This window comes from Mya arenaria, chromosome 4 (genome assembly GCF_026914265.1).
Source record: "Mya arenaria isolate MELC-2E11 chromosome 4, ASM2691426v1".
NCBI classification, from domain to species: domain Eukaryota; kingdom Metazoa; phylum Mollusca; class Bivalvia; order Myida; family Myidae; genus Mya; species Mya arenaria.
In genome coordinates this window covers 53,766,285-53,783,669 of record NC_069125.1, presented here as the reverse complement: position 1 = coordinate 53,783,669, position 17,385 = coordinate 53,766,285, and the positions used below count along the sequence as shown (strand labels likewise).

At 37.0% G+C, this 17,385-nt stretch overlaps 1 protein-coding gene and 1 long non-coding RNA gene across 2 annotated transcripts; both read left to right on the top strand.

Moving 5' to 3' along the window:
* The first annotated feature begins 11,142 nt into the window (after window positions 1-11,142).
* On the top strand, window positions 11,143-12,805 carry LOC128230424 (uncharacterized). Its single transcript, XR_008260214.1, has 3 exons — window positions 11,143-11,217; window positions 11,969-12,366; window positions 12,572-12,805. It is a non-coding gene; the product is annotated as an uncharacterized LOC128230424 (long non-coding RNA).
* A 169-nt stretch (window positions 12,806-12,974) lies between these two features.
* On the top strand, window positions 12,975-16,666 carry LOC128230126 (uncharacterized transporter slc-17.2-like). Its single transcript, XM_052942154.1, has 8 exons — window positions 12,975-13,052; window positions 13,297-13,392; window positions 13,557-13,684; window positions 13,939-14,094; window positions 14,290-14,422; window positions 15,129-15,279; window positions 15,920-16,010; window positions 16,368-16,666. Exons 1-8 carry the CDS (start codon window positions 13,031-13,033, stop codon window positions 16,545-16,547), a joined length of 957 nt encoding a protein of 318 aa, XP_052798114.1. The 5' UTR covers window positions 12,975-13,030; the 3' UTR covers window positions 16,548-16,666.
* Window positions 16,667-17,385: the final 719 nt, after the last annotated feature.

Here is a 17,385-nt window from a genome sequence, read left to right as displayed (position 1 = left end):
GCTAAATACATGTCATTTGCTACATAGTTATACATCGCACATCTAGAGAGGATGCGTGTTGATTTCATTGATGATCGTATTTCATTTCACGTGTTTCATTGAAAAATATCAAGGGGACGTAACTACAATGAATTTCAAAAGTAGTTCTTAAATTTTATATTTTCACTCCTGAGTTTCAGTGAATTTATTAAATTGACATTTCATTGTTGTTATTTCACTGATAAAACTGCATATTTCATCGAAAAGCATGAAAGAAAATTGTAATGACGTTGTTTACTGATTGAAATTCATTTTTGGGGCAATGTATGCGATCTTGACTGCCCCACTATAGTGGCAATTCCCGTGAAACGCGTTATATTCACATTTTTTGCACAATTATTGTAATATAGTTTTTCTTTTCATTTAAAAACGCTTAATTTTTACACACAAATGGGAACTACGCGTCACTGTACCAATAAATAGCGAAGTAACGCCCTTTTAAAGCGCTTCACACCAATGCAAATTCATCATAACGCATCTCGTATATTTATATTTATTTTATGTTTAAATACAAATAAAAGAAAATCTGCCTCACTTCTTTCATTTAATAACAGCTCATATCTATTTTTTAAAGAATTTTTCATACCTATCTTTTATTATAACTTGTCAAGTCATTGTGTGCCTGCGTAAGGGAAAGAAAAAAAATGAGATTAAATAAGTTGAAAGACTAATATGTGAGAACTATTAAACCATTGTTTGATATGCAATTGTATGCGAATATTAAATTATTTATGACTGTACATTTTTTCGACACCGGAAATGGACAATCTCTAGGGATTTTTCAAAACACATGAATTATCCCACTGACAAATTAATGCCTCTTTATCGTGTCACGTGACTCTACAGGCCAATCAGAAGGCACTTTCGCTTGACTGGGTTTGTTGGCAATGCGGTGAGGAGCCAGTGCGCTAACCACTGTGCTAACTGGACAACTTTGAAATTTTAATATATTTAGAATCGTATTATGAGAAAACCCCAGTGGATATGATATTTCTCCCACCCCAGATAAGTAGATCGCAAATGTGACCATGCTGGAAATTCTTTTCTTGCCCACGGGCAAAGATAAAACAAGTACCCATAACTACTTTTTTGTCTCAAACAATTACCTCCCTTTTGAAATCCGTCGTCTGTAGCATCATTGAAACCCTTGCATTCAAGAAATTATGCTGTATTCTCCTCACAACTATTTAAAGAACGGTTTGACCATTTACATAATCTGAATCACTGCGCGCATATCCATGACAACACGAGTTATCACATAATATATATACGCGAATTATTTTCACTACGAACAAAAGAGTTCCAGCGAAAAAATTCATTTCAATTTTTATTTAGTTTAACTGAGATGGGAGAAAAAGCATCTACCATAGCCGCTCATGTAAGATAGGTTCATACCAACCTCGTTTCCGCAAAACACCCTTCGCTCGGGTTGGGATGAACATATCTTACACGAGCGGCCATAGAAGATACTTATGATATTTTGCTTCGTCGATGTCTCTCTCGACCAATGAGAGGTTGTCTATTTATAGATTATATAACTAAGTTGAATAGTTGTTCTTGTTCCATTTTGATGAATCTACGTTGTTTAAATATCTTAGATACATGAAATTCGTCGATTTGCTCACTATATAACTTTGAAATCACAATCTACAAGAAAAGGGAATGTTATAACTGTATGTTTGGCAAAAATCAAAGCTAATACAGATGATGATGTGATCCTTTGAGGGGCTTTAATATCGCGTTTGAAAATGGTGAGAAGTGGAATTTGTATCAATGTAAACAAAAACACCACCAAAAGTAGTTACATGCATAATATTGGTAGAAGAAGTTTTCAGATGCATGGACATTCTTATAACATTTAATTCCTTTACAATGACGAACTAAACGTAAACACAATCAACTATCAATAACTATATACGTTTGGGGTGGGAGTTAATGCTATACAAACATTCGCAGACAAACCCCTTGAACTATGTCAACTATGTAAAACCTGTTTTGTGTTACTTGGGGTCATGACATGTCTGTATTAATAAGGTTTATCTATACTGAAACCCCTTCTATTAATGACGTCCTAATTCTTTAACCGGTAGTACTACTAATTTAAAAAAATGAATTCGCTGTATTATGTAGTTTTTATGTTTTAAATGTGTAGTATATTCTCGCAATGAAATAACTGGAATACAAATTGGTAATCGTAATACCGATTTACTGTACATGTTAATAAAGTAAATATGATAAATGTGCTGTTTTGTTTTGTTCTAATAATATTTTATTCATTAAAAGTAGAAGTTGAGATCCCCTGGTTGCAGGAGTGCCCATCTCTCCGGCAAAGGAGCACAGAAGCGATTATCATCGGAGGCATTTCCCTTGGTCGTAAAAAGGTCACATTAATATATATACTAGTATATGTTGTTTTTTTAACTTGGACGTTAACTCCAGCCTGAGCCGGTATTCCATATGCACGCTTATTGCACAACAATCCCGAAAACGGAACTCTGTGCCGGCGATCTGCACTCGGAAAACAAAAAAAAACAATACATTTCATCGACAAAAATAAGGTATCGGATGAAATTTACACGAAAGATTACGGTATAAAATCGTAGTTTTGAAGAATAAAGTACATTGAGTGGGTCTGTAAAATCTAGTAAGAAGGTGCATTGTTTTCACGAGATATGTTAATGCAGACATGATTTTAATCTAAAACGAATATCATTGTAAACACGCAATTGCTTTTCATTCGGTGCACAAGGTCGTTTCTAAACAATATCGTTGAATCATATAGAAGACAATGTTTTAACTGACCGAATCGAGAACGTTTTTCACCCCAAACAATGAGCCAGAAAACTTGGACGCACCTGACATTACTTCCCTTGCGTAACTAATCGTTGAAAAAATATAACAGGTCATTGACAGATTCTTGCGAACAGTTTACGGATAGTTACGTGTTGTTTCGAGCGGTTTACAATGCTTACAAGTTATTTTTGTGTTTTCTTGGCTTTACTGGCTAGCCATCTCAATAATCAACTATTGTCAGTTACGAGGGAGTGTCAGCCAAGGTTTTTAAGAATCTGTCATGTGAAAAACGGCTGGAAGGGGAAACAACAGTGAAGTACACTACAACAAACTGGGCAGTGCACTACTCTATACAATACAATGTACTATGATCCTTTAAGTGCTCTACACTCAACAGTGCAGTACACTTACACAAACAGTAAAGTGCATTACCCCGAACAGTGCACTACACCAAAGAGTGATGCACTTCTCCAAACAGTACACTAACCTAAATAGTGCACTATCCCTAAACTTTACACTACTCTAAACAGTGCAATGCACTATCCAAACCATGCATTACCCTAAAACAGTACACTACCCAAAAGCAGTGCAGTACACTACCCAAAACAGTGCATTTCTCCATACAGTGTAGTGCAATACCCAAAATAATGATCTACCAGAAACAGTGCACTTCTCCATACAGTGCAGTGCACTACCCAAAACAGCGCACTTCTCCATACAGTGTAGTGCACTACCCAAAACAATGCACTACCCAAAACAGTGCACTTCTCCATACAGTGCAGTGCACTACCCAAAACACTGCACTTCTCCATACAGTGCAGTGCACTACCCAAAACAATGCACTACCCAAAACAGTGCACTTTTCCACATAGTGCAGTGCACTACCCAAAACAGTGCACTTTTCCACATAGTGTAGTGCACTACCCATAACAGTCACTTCTCCATACAGTGCAGTGCACTACCCAAAACAATGCACTACTCAAAACAGTGCAAGTTTCCACAAAGTGCAGTGCACTACCCAAAACAATGCACTTCTTCATACAGCGCAGTGCACTACCCAAAACAATGCACTACCCTAAACAGTGCACTTCTCCATACAGTGCAGTACACTACCCAAAACAATGCACTTCCCAAAACAATGCACTTCTTCATACAGTGCAGTGCACTACCCAAAACAATGCACTACCCAAAACAACGCACTTCTCCATACAGTGCAGTACACTACCCAAAACAATGCACTACCCAAAACAATGCACTTCTTCATACAGAACAGTGCACTACCCAAAACAATGCACTACACAAAACAACGCACTTCTCCATACAATGTAGTGCACTACCCAAAACAATGCACTTCTCCATACAGTGCAGTACACTACCCAAAACAATGCACTACCCAAAACAATGCACTTCTCCATACAGTGCAGTACACTATCCAAAACAGTGCACTACCCAAAACAATGCACTACACAAAACAACGCACTTCTCCATACAATGTAGTGCACTACCCAAAACAATGCACTTCTCCATACAGTGCAGTACACTACCCAAAACAATGCACTACCCAAAACAATGCACTTCTCCATACAGTGCAGTACACTATCCAAAACAATGCACTACCCAAAACAGTGCACTTCTCCATACAGTGCAGTACACTACCCAAAACAATGCACTACCCAAAACAGTGCACTTCTCCATACAGTGCAGTACACTACCCAAAACAATGCACATCTCCATACAGTGCAGTGCACTACTCAAAACAATGCACTTCTCCATACAGTGCAGTGCACTACCCAAAACAATGCACTACCCAAAACAGTGCACTTCTCCATACAGTGCAGTGCACTACCCAAAACAATGCACTACCCAAAACAGTGCACTTCTCCATACAGTGCAGTGCACTACCCAAAACAATGCACTTCTCCATACAGTGCAGTGCACTACCCAAAACAATGCACTTCTCCATACAGTGCAGTGCACTACCCAAAACAATGCACTTCTCCATACAGTGCAGTGCACTACCCAAAACAATGCACTTCTCCATACAGTGCAGTGCACTACCCAAATTAATGCACTACCCAAAACAGTGCACTTTTCCACATAGTGCAGTGCACTACCCAAAACAGTCACTTCCCCATACAGTGCAGTGCACTACTCAAAACAGTGCAAGTTTCCACAAAGTGCAGTGCACTACCCAAAACAATGCACTACCCAAAACAATGCATTACCCAAAACAATGCACTTCTTCATACAGCGCAGTGCACTACCCAAAACAATGCACTACACAAAACAACGCACTTCTCCATACAATGTAGTGCACTACCCAAAACAATGCACTTCTCCATACAGTGCAGTACACTACCCAAAACAATGCACTACCCAAAACAATGCACTTCTCCATACAGTGCAGTACACTACCCAAAACAATGCACTACCCAAAACAGTGCACTTCTCCATACAGTGCAGTACACTACCCAAAACAATGCACTACCCAAAACAGTGCACTTCTCCATACAGTGCAGTACACTACCCAAAACAATGCACTTCTCCATACAGTGCAGTGCACTACCCAAAACAATGCTCTTCTCCATACAGTGCAGTGCACTACCCAAAACAATGCACTACCCAAAACAGTGCACTTCTCCATACAGTGCAGTGCACTACCCAAAACAATGCACTACCCAAAACAGTGCACTTCTCCATACAGTGCAGTACACTACCCAAAACAATGCACTTCTCCATACAGTGCAGTGCACTACCCAAAACAATGCACTTCTCAATACAGTGCAGTGCACTACCCAAAACAATGCACTACCCAAAACAATGCATTACCCAAAACAATGCACTTCTTCATACAGCGCAGTGCACTACCCAAAACAATGCACTACACAAAACAACGCACTTCTCCATACAATGTAGTGCACTACCCAAAACAATGCACTTCTCCATACAGTGCAGTACACTACCCAAAACAATGCACTACCCAAAACAATGCACTTCTCCATACAGTGCAGTACACTATCCAAAACAATGCACTACCCAAAACAGTGCACTTCTCCATACAGTGCAGTACACTACCCAAAACAATGCACTACCCAAAACAGTGCACTTCTCCATACAGTGCAGTACACTACCCAAAACAATGCACTTCTCCATACAGTGCAGTGCACTACCCAAAACAATGCTCTTCTCCATACAGTGCAGTGCACTACCCAAAACAATGCACTACCCAAAACAGTGCACTTCTCCATACAGTGCAGTGCACTACCCAAAACAATGCACTACCCAAAACAGTGCACTTCTCCATACAGTGCAGTACACTACCCAAAACAATGCACTTCTCCATACAGTGCAGTGCACTACCCAAAACAATGCACTTCTCAATACAGTGCAGTGCACTACCCAAAACAATGCACTTCTCCATACAGTGCAGTGCACTACCCAAAACAATGCACTACCCAAAACAGTGCACTTCTCCATACAGTGCAGTGCACTACCCAAAACAATGCTCTCTAAAAAGTACTTACTCTAATATCCCATTAGACTAAGTGCTTTGAACTGTAATTCGACGCTAGAAGTTCAGATAATGAAACTTTTAGTCCATTAAGGATTTGAATTATACTTAAAACAGATAATAATTGCATCTTATGACATACAAAGGCTACTTGTTTGAGTGGTTTTATATGGATCTAAACTCCAGTTCTGAGATAAATGATAATCTATGTAATGTTCGTATATTTTTTGTGATGATATACAGTACGTACTTTTGAAAGTTACCTAAAATTTCAACTGTTGAACTGCGGCATGAAAGCATAACATGCATGTCTTGTTAGGAAATTTCGGTTTGGTTTCGTCTGGATGCTGTTTGTTATTGGAGTACATGTGATTCGTATTCAACAAAGAGACTTTCCACCACAGATGTTGCATTCACGACGGATGCCACTTATTAAATGTTTTTACCAGCTATGAATATCAAACTCTATCTCAGTGCATGCAGCTTCACGCCTTTATACCGTACTGTTCCTCAATATATGTTGTTGTTTATGTAGTCAACGGACGTGTTTTTGTTGAATAACGAAGTCCGGCCAGACTTAACAGTGGAAATGAAGTTGGTCAATACCTCGTGAGCACCATATGTGAATATTTCACGCCACTCGTGAACTATATCTGTTGGTGCTCGCTCGGATATTACGATCTTACACTGAAACAAACAATTATCCTCTATTTTATTGGTAACATAATTTATTTAGTATTTGGTATTTTTTATTCATGATGTATTTTAAACATTTTGAAATTTGGAAATATAAATGTAAAGATAAGCAAGCGAAGTAATCTATTGGTCTTAAAACAAATTTCACACGTGAAATTTCTCACAAAACTTTTTTTATTCACCATGTTTAAAGCTGCACTCTCACAGATATACCATTTCTACAACTTTTTTATTTTTTGTCTTGGAAAGGGCACATTTTTGCGTCAATATCTGCAAGCCAGTGATAAAAGATTGCTGACAAAAAATCAGATATAGATTTTCATATTTCCGTGCGAAAATTAATGTTTTATGGCTTAAACCGTTACTAACGGTTTAAGAAAAATGCATAAAACATCATTTTTTGTACTTAAATATAAAAATATGCGATCTGAGTTTTTGTCAGCAGTCTTATATAACTGGTTTCTAAGGATTTTCGCAAAATTGGCTGATTCCAAGACAAATATAAAAATAGTTGTCAAAACGTTCAATCTGTGAGAGCGCAGCTTTAATAATTGAAACACAAACATGTAAAGGAATTATTCCTTGCTTAATATTTACAATTGTGAAACGATTGCAAGGTCATCTTTGAGATATTGATGGGTTTTAAAATGTTGGTTGGAAGAAGATAATTTTGGATTTTACTGACTTGTTTCTCCTCATCTTGTGCAGGTCGCATTTCGGGGTATGTTTACAAACATCATTTATTTACACGTATATCGAGGTATTTTTAAACAAATACACTGCACTATAGTTGTGGTTTTATCACCGTTGATATATTTAAACAAAACTACTTTTCAAACAGTACTTGAACACGTTCAAAGTACGTAGCTTAAAGTGCTACGTGTTTAGCTACAATCTTATTGCAAACTACAATCCTTAAACCATACCTATTCATTTAAATAATCGAGTTTAAAGGAAGTATGCATAAGATTGTTAGATTTTTACACAGATTACCGAGAAGCCATTTACCTTCTGTGGTATTATTGTGTTGCTCTATAATGGTTTTTCGCTACTTTATTTCTTAAGTAAGTTAAGCCTGCCTGCCTGCCTGCCTGCCTATTCTGTTAGACCTATCCTTTTAGACTTGTACACGTGATTAATTTTGAACTGCGGCCCGTTTTTGGTCATTTCTGAAGTTGACCGTTTTTAGACAGTGAACATTTTCAGAATCAACAGCACCGCCACTGGAAGCGCAATTTTTCTCAGTGTCTGTTTGTTGAAAGGGTTCACTTTCCTTTGAAATTTGCCCCCATATTTATAAATAATCAAAATAGTGAATTCAAAAAAAGTGTCCTATATTGTCAGAATGCAAAGTTTTCTAACTTTCTAACGTTGTCAATGAACCCGGCCACAGTATTGAACTTTCTAACGTTGTCAATGAACCCAGTCACAGTATTGAACTTTCTAACGTTGTCAATGAACCCGGTCACAGTATTGAACTTTCTAACGTTGTCAATATACCCGGCCACAGTTTTGAACTTAGCAACGTTGTCAATGAACCCGGCCACCGTATTGAACTTACTAACGTTGTCAATGAACCCGGCCACAGTATTGAACTTACTAACGTTGTCAATGACCCCAGCCTCAGTATTGAACTTACTAACGTTGTCAATGATCCCGGTTACATTCTCACATTATTGAACTTTCTAACGTTGTCAATGAACCCGGCCACAGTATTGAACTTACTAACGTTGTTAATGACCCCGGTCACAGTATTGAACTTACTAACGTTGTCAATGACCCCGGTCACAGTATTAAACTTACTAACGTTGTCAATGACCCCGGTCACAGTATTGAACTTAGTAACGTTGTCAATGAACCCGGTCACAGTATTGAACTTAGTAACGTTGTCAGTGAACCCGGTCATAGTATTGAACTTACTAACGTTGTCAATGAGCCCGGCCACAGTATTGAACTTACTAACGTTATCAATGAGCCCGGCCACAGTTTTGAACTTACTAACGTTATCAATGAGCCCGGCCACAGTATTGAACTTACTAACGTTTTCAATGACCCCAGCCACAGTATTGAACTTACTAACGTTGCCAATGACCCCAGCCACAGTATTAAACTTACTAACATCGTCAATGACCCCAGCCACAGTATTGAACTTACTGACGTTGTCAATGAACCCGGCCACAGTATTGAACTTACTGACGTTGTCAATGAACCCGGCCACAGTATTGAACTTACTAACGTTGTCAATGAGCCCGGCCACAGTATTTAACTGACTTACGTTGTCAATGAGCCCGGCCACAGTATTGAACTGGCTAACATTGTCAATGACCCTGGCCACAGTATTGAACTGGCTAACGTTGTCAATGAACCCAGCCACAGTATTAAATTACTAACGTTGTCAATGAGCCCGGCCACAGTATTGAACTTACTAACGTTGTCAATGAGCCCGACCACAGTATTGAACTTACTAACGTTGTCAATGAGCCCGGCCACAGTATTGAACTTACTTACGTTGTCAATGAGCCCGGCCACCGGCCACAGTATTGAACTTACTTACGTTGTCAATGAGCCCGGCCACAGTATTGAACTTGAAAAAAAATAGAAATGAGGGTTAACAATAACAAACGTCACTTCAAGTAACAGCAACCGCAAAAACTTGCAAAAGATATCGCAGTTTACTGTTTTGACACGCCGTTTGCTAAAAAAACAAAACCTATGATTATGATATGAACTAATACTGTTTCTTATAATTTTGGTTATTAAGAAGAATTTGTGGGCAACTGACAAATACTTATCAAACAGCTTTATATCGTAGGTTTTTGGCGGTTTCATATCATCTTGTATGTATTTTTTATCAGGAAATGACGTTCTGAGCATTTTTACATTAAAATTATGTTTAAGGTTAACATACCATTGATGGGGGAAGTTTTCAAAGAGCTCACAACTCGGCATAGAATAAAAGGTCATAGCAACTTGCATTTGTTTCCCTTGACAAAGGTTACGCGCGCTAGTTGAATAACACACATTCACTAATAAAGCATTGTCCTTTAAATGATATTGATTCCTGTGTGTTTAAATCAATCATACGGATTGTGCAGTTTGGATTGATTTTATTTTTACGGATTGTGCAGTTTGGATTGATTTTATTTTTAGTTTGTTTGAATATAATGAAATACGACATTTCTCTCCATGTACGATTATTTCGCTACATGTACACGCAGGAACATTCTGCAACCATCGATATCTGAAGGTCGTTCTATATTAAAGCATAAGCACGTGTTACTTCAATGTGATCGGGATTGTTAATTATGACGTCTGAGAAAACTGTGAATCAATTCAACATGAAGTAAAGGAGAAGGAGGAATTAAGGGGACAGGTAAGGAAATTCGACGACAGTTATGTATATATGTTCCTGTTATATGTTGTCTATAAATTTCTTGCATATCGGACGTGTGTTTCCGGTCATGTGACCAGTGCTGGAAAAACCCATCTTACTACCCCAATGTAAGATGAGTCACGCGCAACAACGCGCCACTTGTTTCTTTTATTGCATGGTTTATGAAAAGAATAGTATGCCTTTCAAATATATGTGTATGCAATACTAACAACTAAAATTGAAAATAAATAATCGTAAAATACGTTTTAGTTTTAGTTATTTAAAATTACTACGCTTTATGACGTCACTAAACAACGTCGCACGCGCTTTTTGGTGTAATGTAAAAAAGTTCGATTTCTACGTCATTTTTTTCCACAAATTGATAATTTTAGAAATGCAAGAAAAAATATCAATTATGTTTTTCCGGTCCGGATCGAAAAATCCGGCCCTCGGGCACGCTGCGTGGCCGGTAACTCGGCAAGCATCGTTACCGGCTTCCGCGCGTGCCCTCTGGTCGGATTTTTCTATCCGTACCGGAAACACATGATAGACACTTATAATCTTCAATAAGCGACTGTAGTTTAAAAATACTAATATTCTACTAATTTTTATCTTCAAATCATTTCAAGAGATCTCTAATTGTTTCAAGAGGTCTCTTATTATTTAAAAAATAAACAAATATTTGAGTTTTTATAGATTTAGCGTTCGATACAATACGAGCTTTCTCTTGCAGGAATGGAAGAAAATGAACAAGTATCAGAACAGCTAACGACAAGTAATCAAGCGTATCGAAAGAAATATAAAGGTACTGTAAAACACAAGGTTTCTTCCTAGTTAATATATGATGTTATTATATATATATAATTTTAGTTGGATTATTCTAATGAAACATAAGGGACATCGATGAAGTTGGGTCAATATATACTATACTGTCATCTAGCAAATGAAACTAAAGGGACAGCAGTGGAGTCTATATACACTATACCATCTAGCTAATGTCAATTTAGGGGGTTTTAAGTTCAGGATTAATCTTGAAATCAGGATTTAGAACGTTTACATTCGAACTATTGTAAAACTTGTAAAGATCTTTTTTTCCTCGGACATTTCCATAAATAAAGTATCTTTAAGATTGTAAAGATCTTTTTTCCCAGACATTTGCATAAATAAAGTATCTTGAAGATTGTAAAGATCTTTTTTCCTCGGACATTAGCATAAATAAATTATCTTGAAGATTGTAAAGATTTTTTTCCTCGGACATTAGCATAAATAAAGTATCTTGAAGATAATTAAGATGAATTTGGAAACAATTTCAAACGGGGTCTCAGCCCCTTAACCCTGCTTTGGACATGATAACCTCGTACTCAAACAGGATTTTTTAGGGTTGACAATTATAAACTTAGAACCCCTGAAATATATTCCATGGAGTAGATTGAAAGGATAAGTAAAGCTTATTTCAACTGAAAGAATGCTGTATTTTCGTGACATTTTAAATTGTTGATGCAAGCGGTCTCGCAAAAGATAAACATGAACATTATCTCGTTTTGCTATTTGTGTAGACAGACATACGTTTGTATGCTCGGCAAGATGGCGGACCGTATACCTCGTGTACATAGCCTACGCCCTTCTGTATATACACCGGGTCAATCTCAGTCTAGCCGTGGTCTGCATGGTGGACTTGGATGTCGAGGAGGGCAAAAACACCAACACCAGTAAGGACAATGTTGTGCCTGGAAATCGTACATCACTACTTATAGATGATGGATATGAAACCATTAACAAATTCATTAATACTACAGATGAAAGTCATACTTCATGGCCAGTTGACATGGTTAAATCTTCAAAAAACGATACCAGAAGACAAATTAAAACAGAAAATGATAACTTAACGACAGATGCGACTACTATGCCTCTGACAAAAATCAGTTCGTGTAGCTCAGGAAACGTCAAAAGAAAAGTGTGTATATATTTTTATTCTGTAAATTATAGAGTACTTTTATAACGTATGGCACGTGCTTACTGTATTTATTTTCAATATAATTCGTTATTTTTAACAACATACAGCAATAACTATGTGTTTGCATGTATGTCATAAATGACATCATGAATCACCAGGCTAATGTTTACCCATAAATTGACTTCAAATTTATTCTTACTTGCAGGGTCCAAAACCTAATATACAATGGAGAAAGTCAATTATTTCGATTTTGCTTTCTTCGTATTTTTATGGGTCACTATTTACCCAGATCCCAGCAGGAACCCTTGCAGACATATTCGGCGGAAAACATATTATGACGGGGGCAATGGTTTTAACGGCTGTTTGCTCTTTCCTTGTGCCTGTGTGCGCCAGAACAGGCATTGAATGGGTGTTTGTCATACGCATACTTATCGGGTTAGCTGGGGTAAGAATACCGATCAATTACTGTAGCCCTGTCGCTATCTGCGTGGTGTTAATTCACGCTAACTTCTACTTAATATTTGTACCAACGATTGTTTATACATGAGTATACAACCATGACATGGCATTATACTGCACACGTATTTCCTTTTTCCATGGATCGGTCATTCCTGCTGGTAATTCCATTATAGCCGCTTGGGGACCACCAGCCGAGCGTCCAAGTATGTTGGCAGTGGTGTCTACAGGTTGGTGAAGTCACAAATTGACATGCCTTAATAGTTTCCGGATATACACAAAAAACTTTTTAAATGTTACATTGAATGTTATGACTTATATAGGTCTTGTTGACGCTGTGTCTTCCTTTTTGGCCAGTATTGTATTGTTTCCGTAAATATGTACTTATCTTGTCTTTGTAGTTATGTATTTTAAATGTTATAGAACGCACTCAGAAAAGATGTCTGGGAGTTGATTTCCTTTTTATAATGACAGGTTTATTAGTTGGTGCTGTTGTATCATTCCTTACTTCTGGATTGCTTTGTGAACACGGCTTTGCAAACGGATGGCCTTCGATATTCTATATCCATGGTTAGTAATGTAATGATTAGATTTTTCATTAAATACATGATCTTTTTAAACCACGTATGACATATTTACATGTTTAGCCAGGATATTTAATAACCAACAAAACAATGGAAACTATAAGGAAGTAGTGGATTGAACCAATCACAACTTCATTTTGTGTATTTTAGGTTTTCTGGCAGTTATTTTTGTGATAATGTGGATTTTTGATGGGTATAGTTTACCAAACCACCATCCAAGAATATCGAAAGAAGAGTTAAAATACATAGTTGAATCTAAACGGCTAGTTTCTACTGTGGTACGTATGATTATTTTTTTTGAAAGGATGAATCATTACCATACGCGGTCAAAGTCAATTTTCCAAGGAAACAAGTTTTACAAAATCCTTTTGTAATAGAATACACTGATAGCGAACGAATAAAACAAATACAAATATTGTAGCAGAATATATCAATCTATAAGGTAAACGTTTAACAATAAACATCAATTAAAATAAAACGTTCTAATTCATTCATGCTATAATGATAACGGCCAAATTTCATATTACTTTAGAACAAGTCTCAAGGTACGCCCTGGAAAGGCATTCTGACCTCAAGGCCGATGTGGGCGTGCTTTATTACGCATTTCTGCTTCAACTGGAGTTTCTTCACCGTCCTCATAAATGTGCCATTATTTCTCAAAGAAGTTCTCAAGTACGACGTTTCGTCAGTAAGTTATTGTTTCAGTATGATGAGAGAATTATTTTGCAAATACTTTAGTTATATGCATTGGCAATCATTATTTGATGTACCGGGACATCCATAATCCATTATACAATCTGTTGTTTGTCTATAAACTTGCAACATGTGCATACCATTTTCTATCATATTTCATTTGGTTATTTTGTTATTACGTTATTTTCAGAATGGTTTCTATTCCGCTCTGCCGTACATATTCCAAATATCTAGTGGACTTGCCACGGGAAAAGTTTCAGCTGTGATATTGAAAAAGAAGTGTTTAGGCCATCTTGTTACAAGACGTCTGTTCCAAACAATATGTAAGTCGTCTTGTTTATTATTTTCGTAAAATATGAACAAAAGTTAACCCAATTTACTTTTAAAATTCAGCATGTTCTCAGATCGATGACGACATATTTATCTCCGCTAATGCTGTCATTGGTAACCAATGGTGTTTACTGATTACTTATACCAACCACGTTAGAATCTACATATACATTCACATCAATACTGACAAAACTACTGTGTATGATATTTTCTCATTTTGGTCCAACATATGGAAACAAGACTATTGTATAAAGTATCACAGAATCTTTTTACTCGATTGTAGATTGTAGTTAAAATTTGTATGTTAATCTTAAAAATAATATATTAAAACGGTCTCTGTTTAGTAGCATTGACCAGTAGTGATACAGTCGAACCCCGGTGGCTCGAAATCGCTTGACTCAATTTTCTCGTTGGCTTGAACTGGATGGAAAGGGACGTTTTCTTTCTAACGAAGGTAAGCATTCCCGATTGGCTCGAATTTTCCGAGGCTCGAGGTATTTTCGCAGATCCCTGGGAGTTCGAGCCAAAGGGGTTTGGCTGTAGTTATCATATTGCACAATGATGACACACGAAGTAAGACTGCAATATGCTGTCTCAATGAACGTACAAACATAAACAAACTTTTAATAAATACGTACAACGTATGGTTCTAAACAACGTGACTACGATAACAATACAAAATGATTAAACAATCAACAGGTTCAATAGGGTGTGGCGTATGTCTGATCTTCGCTGGATATGTCACGTGTGAGGCACGCCATGTTGCGGTTGTGCTTCTGTGCTGCTCGGGCGTTTTCGGAGGCATGGCGTGTGCAGGATTCATCGTAAATCATCCAGAGTTCTCCGGCCAGTAAGTTTGGGTGTATATTGAGTAAAACAGTAAAATGCTTGATCACACCTAAAATCCTACTATTGGAAGAATGTTAGTTTAAACTAATTCGTTTCACATCTAGTGTGACGTAAGATGATGTCAAATAGAATCACGCTCGAGCCTGTTTCTCTCGTGGAACCAGTACTGATACCCATTATGAGACTCCCAGAGACTTGTACCTGAAAGGTGGATCAAAGAGAACCCTACCAGGGTTAGATAGCTGGGATACTGACCCTTTTTCAGTTTGTTTTCGATTTCCTTGTCAATGTATTGATGGTAGCTATGTTTAAATGTCAATTTTACACTAAAGTCGGCGCCATTTTGAATGGTTTATTAATACCTAGACGATCGTTACAATAACTCATTTACTCGGTTTTTGGTACAAGAAACAACCAAAAATAAAAAGACGAAATGATAAAAACATGGCTCAGAAAAGCATCCGGTGGCAAAGAAAAAAAAAAGCCGAGTGCAAAATTTCGAGGAACAAACATATATTTTTGTTACGCCTAAACGGTTATTCTATTATAAACTGTTTAATAAAAATAAAAACTTAGCGACTGAAATGATAAATTTCTACTATCTCAATAATAAGTTTAGGTATGCAATGAACTTGTTTCAGATTTGCAGGAACTACGTTTGGAATTACCAATGCAGGAGGCGTAGTTTCATCCATATTGGCGTCAATGATCGCCGGCCTTTTAACACCTAAAGTATGTTAAAAGAGAAAGAATGTAACTTCTGACTTACTCGTTAGAAAGGATGCTTTCTTTAGTTATATTTCTTTAATATAATGGTAACGATAATAACCGTTGTCCATACTGTTGTACGACTTTTAATGTCTTATTGCTTGTTTGAACTTTCGGCTGCTGAGCTTGTTTCTGTAGTGTTTCACGTATTGTTTAATCTATGTTGGATATGTAGCGACACACATATTTTTTATAAAATATAAAGTGATGTTACACCATATGGAAACTGGAAACAGATAAATGTGATTCAAGTGTCCTCATTTAGAATCATTGTATTTAGCTAGTAAACGCGGTATTGTGTATCTTAACGTTTTATTTCAGGGTCTTCAAAGTGAATGGCAAGTCGTGTTTTATATCGCTGCAGTTGTTAATTTCGTCGGAGCGTTGTCATTTTTATTCTTTTCTGATGTAACATTGCAGCCATGGGCACAAGGCAAACAACAAACTATCGAAATTGAAGTGAACCCGCCCGAAAACGAATTGCAGCAAATGCAAGCATAGTTGCTTTTTCATTATATATGTTTACTAACTCCAGCAATGACAAGCTTATGTCAATTGATGTTGATGTATATTATATATATATTATTTATTGCTTTACTCTAACAAAAGCTCTTATTTACAGAAAAAAGCATAACATTATTTTAGTACTCCTAGTCCAATGTTTACAAAATGTATTACTTTTTCAATTGAATCTCATTTTTTGCTGAACAAAATAACAATAAATATATTAACGTTCAGCTGTTGTCGTTTTCCTTTTAAATATCATGATTGTTTTAGACGCTCTCATTTAGCATGAATACTTAGTTAACTATTGATTACTTCCAACGGTATTCGACAATAAGCTACATATGGATTAATCTTGCACGAACAACAAATGCTGATAACTAAGATAAGAACGATGCAAGTGCAACACATGTAAAGGTTCAAAACTATATACATGTACGTATTCATATACAAATGTAGTCGCATTGCGTTAAAAGGGAATGCAATACAGAGAGAAGAATTATGAAAAAGCAGATGTGTATGTTACGGATTCAATGAGTTGTTGCATAACTTACGCTGTTTGATGGATAAGTTCCAAAACAGAGATCATTCAGAAGCACAAGATAAAGCCAAAGTATGAAAATCACCGTCGCCTTGCATTGTCACTCATTTAACATGGTTCTGAAAATCATTTGTCTCGGCTTTCGGGCGATATTGTTAAGGGCTTTGGAAGAGTTGGTACGGGTCCCCGACAAGAGATCACACATTTTAATTACATCAAAAAAATTTAACTATAGTCGTCAAATTATGTTAAGTAACAAAAAATGTCGGTGATCGTATGTTATTTTTTATGGAA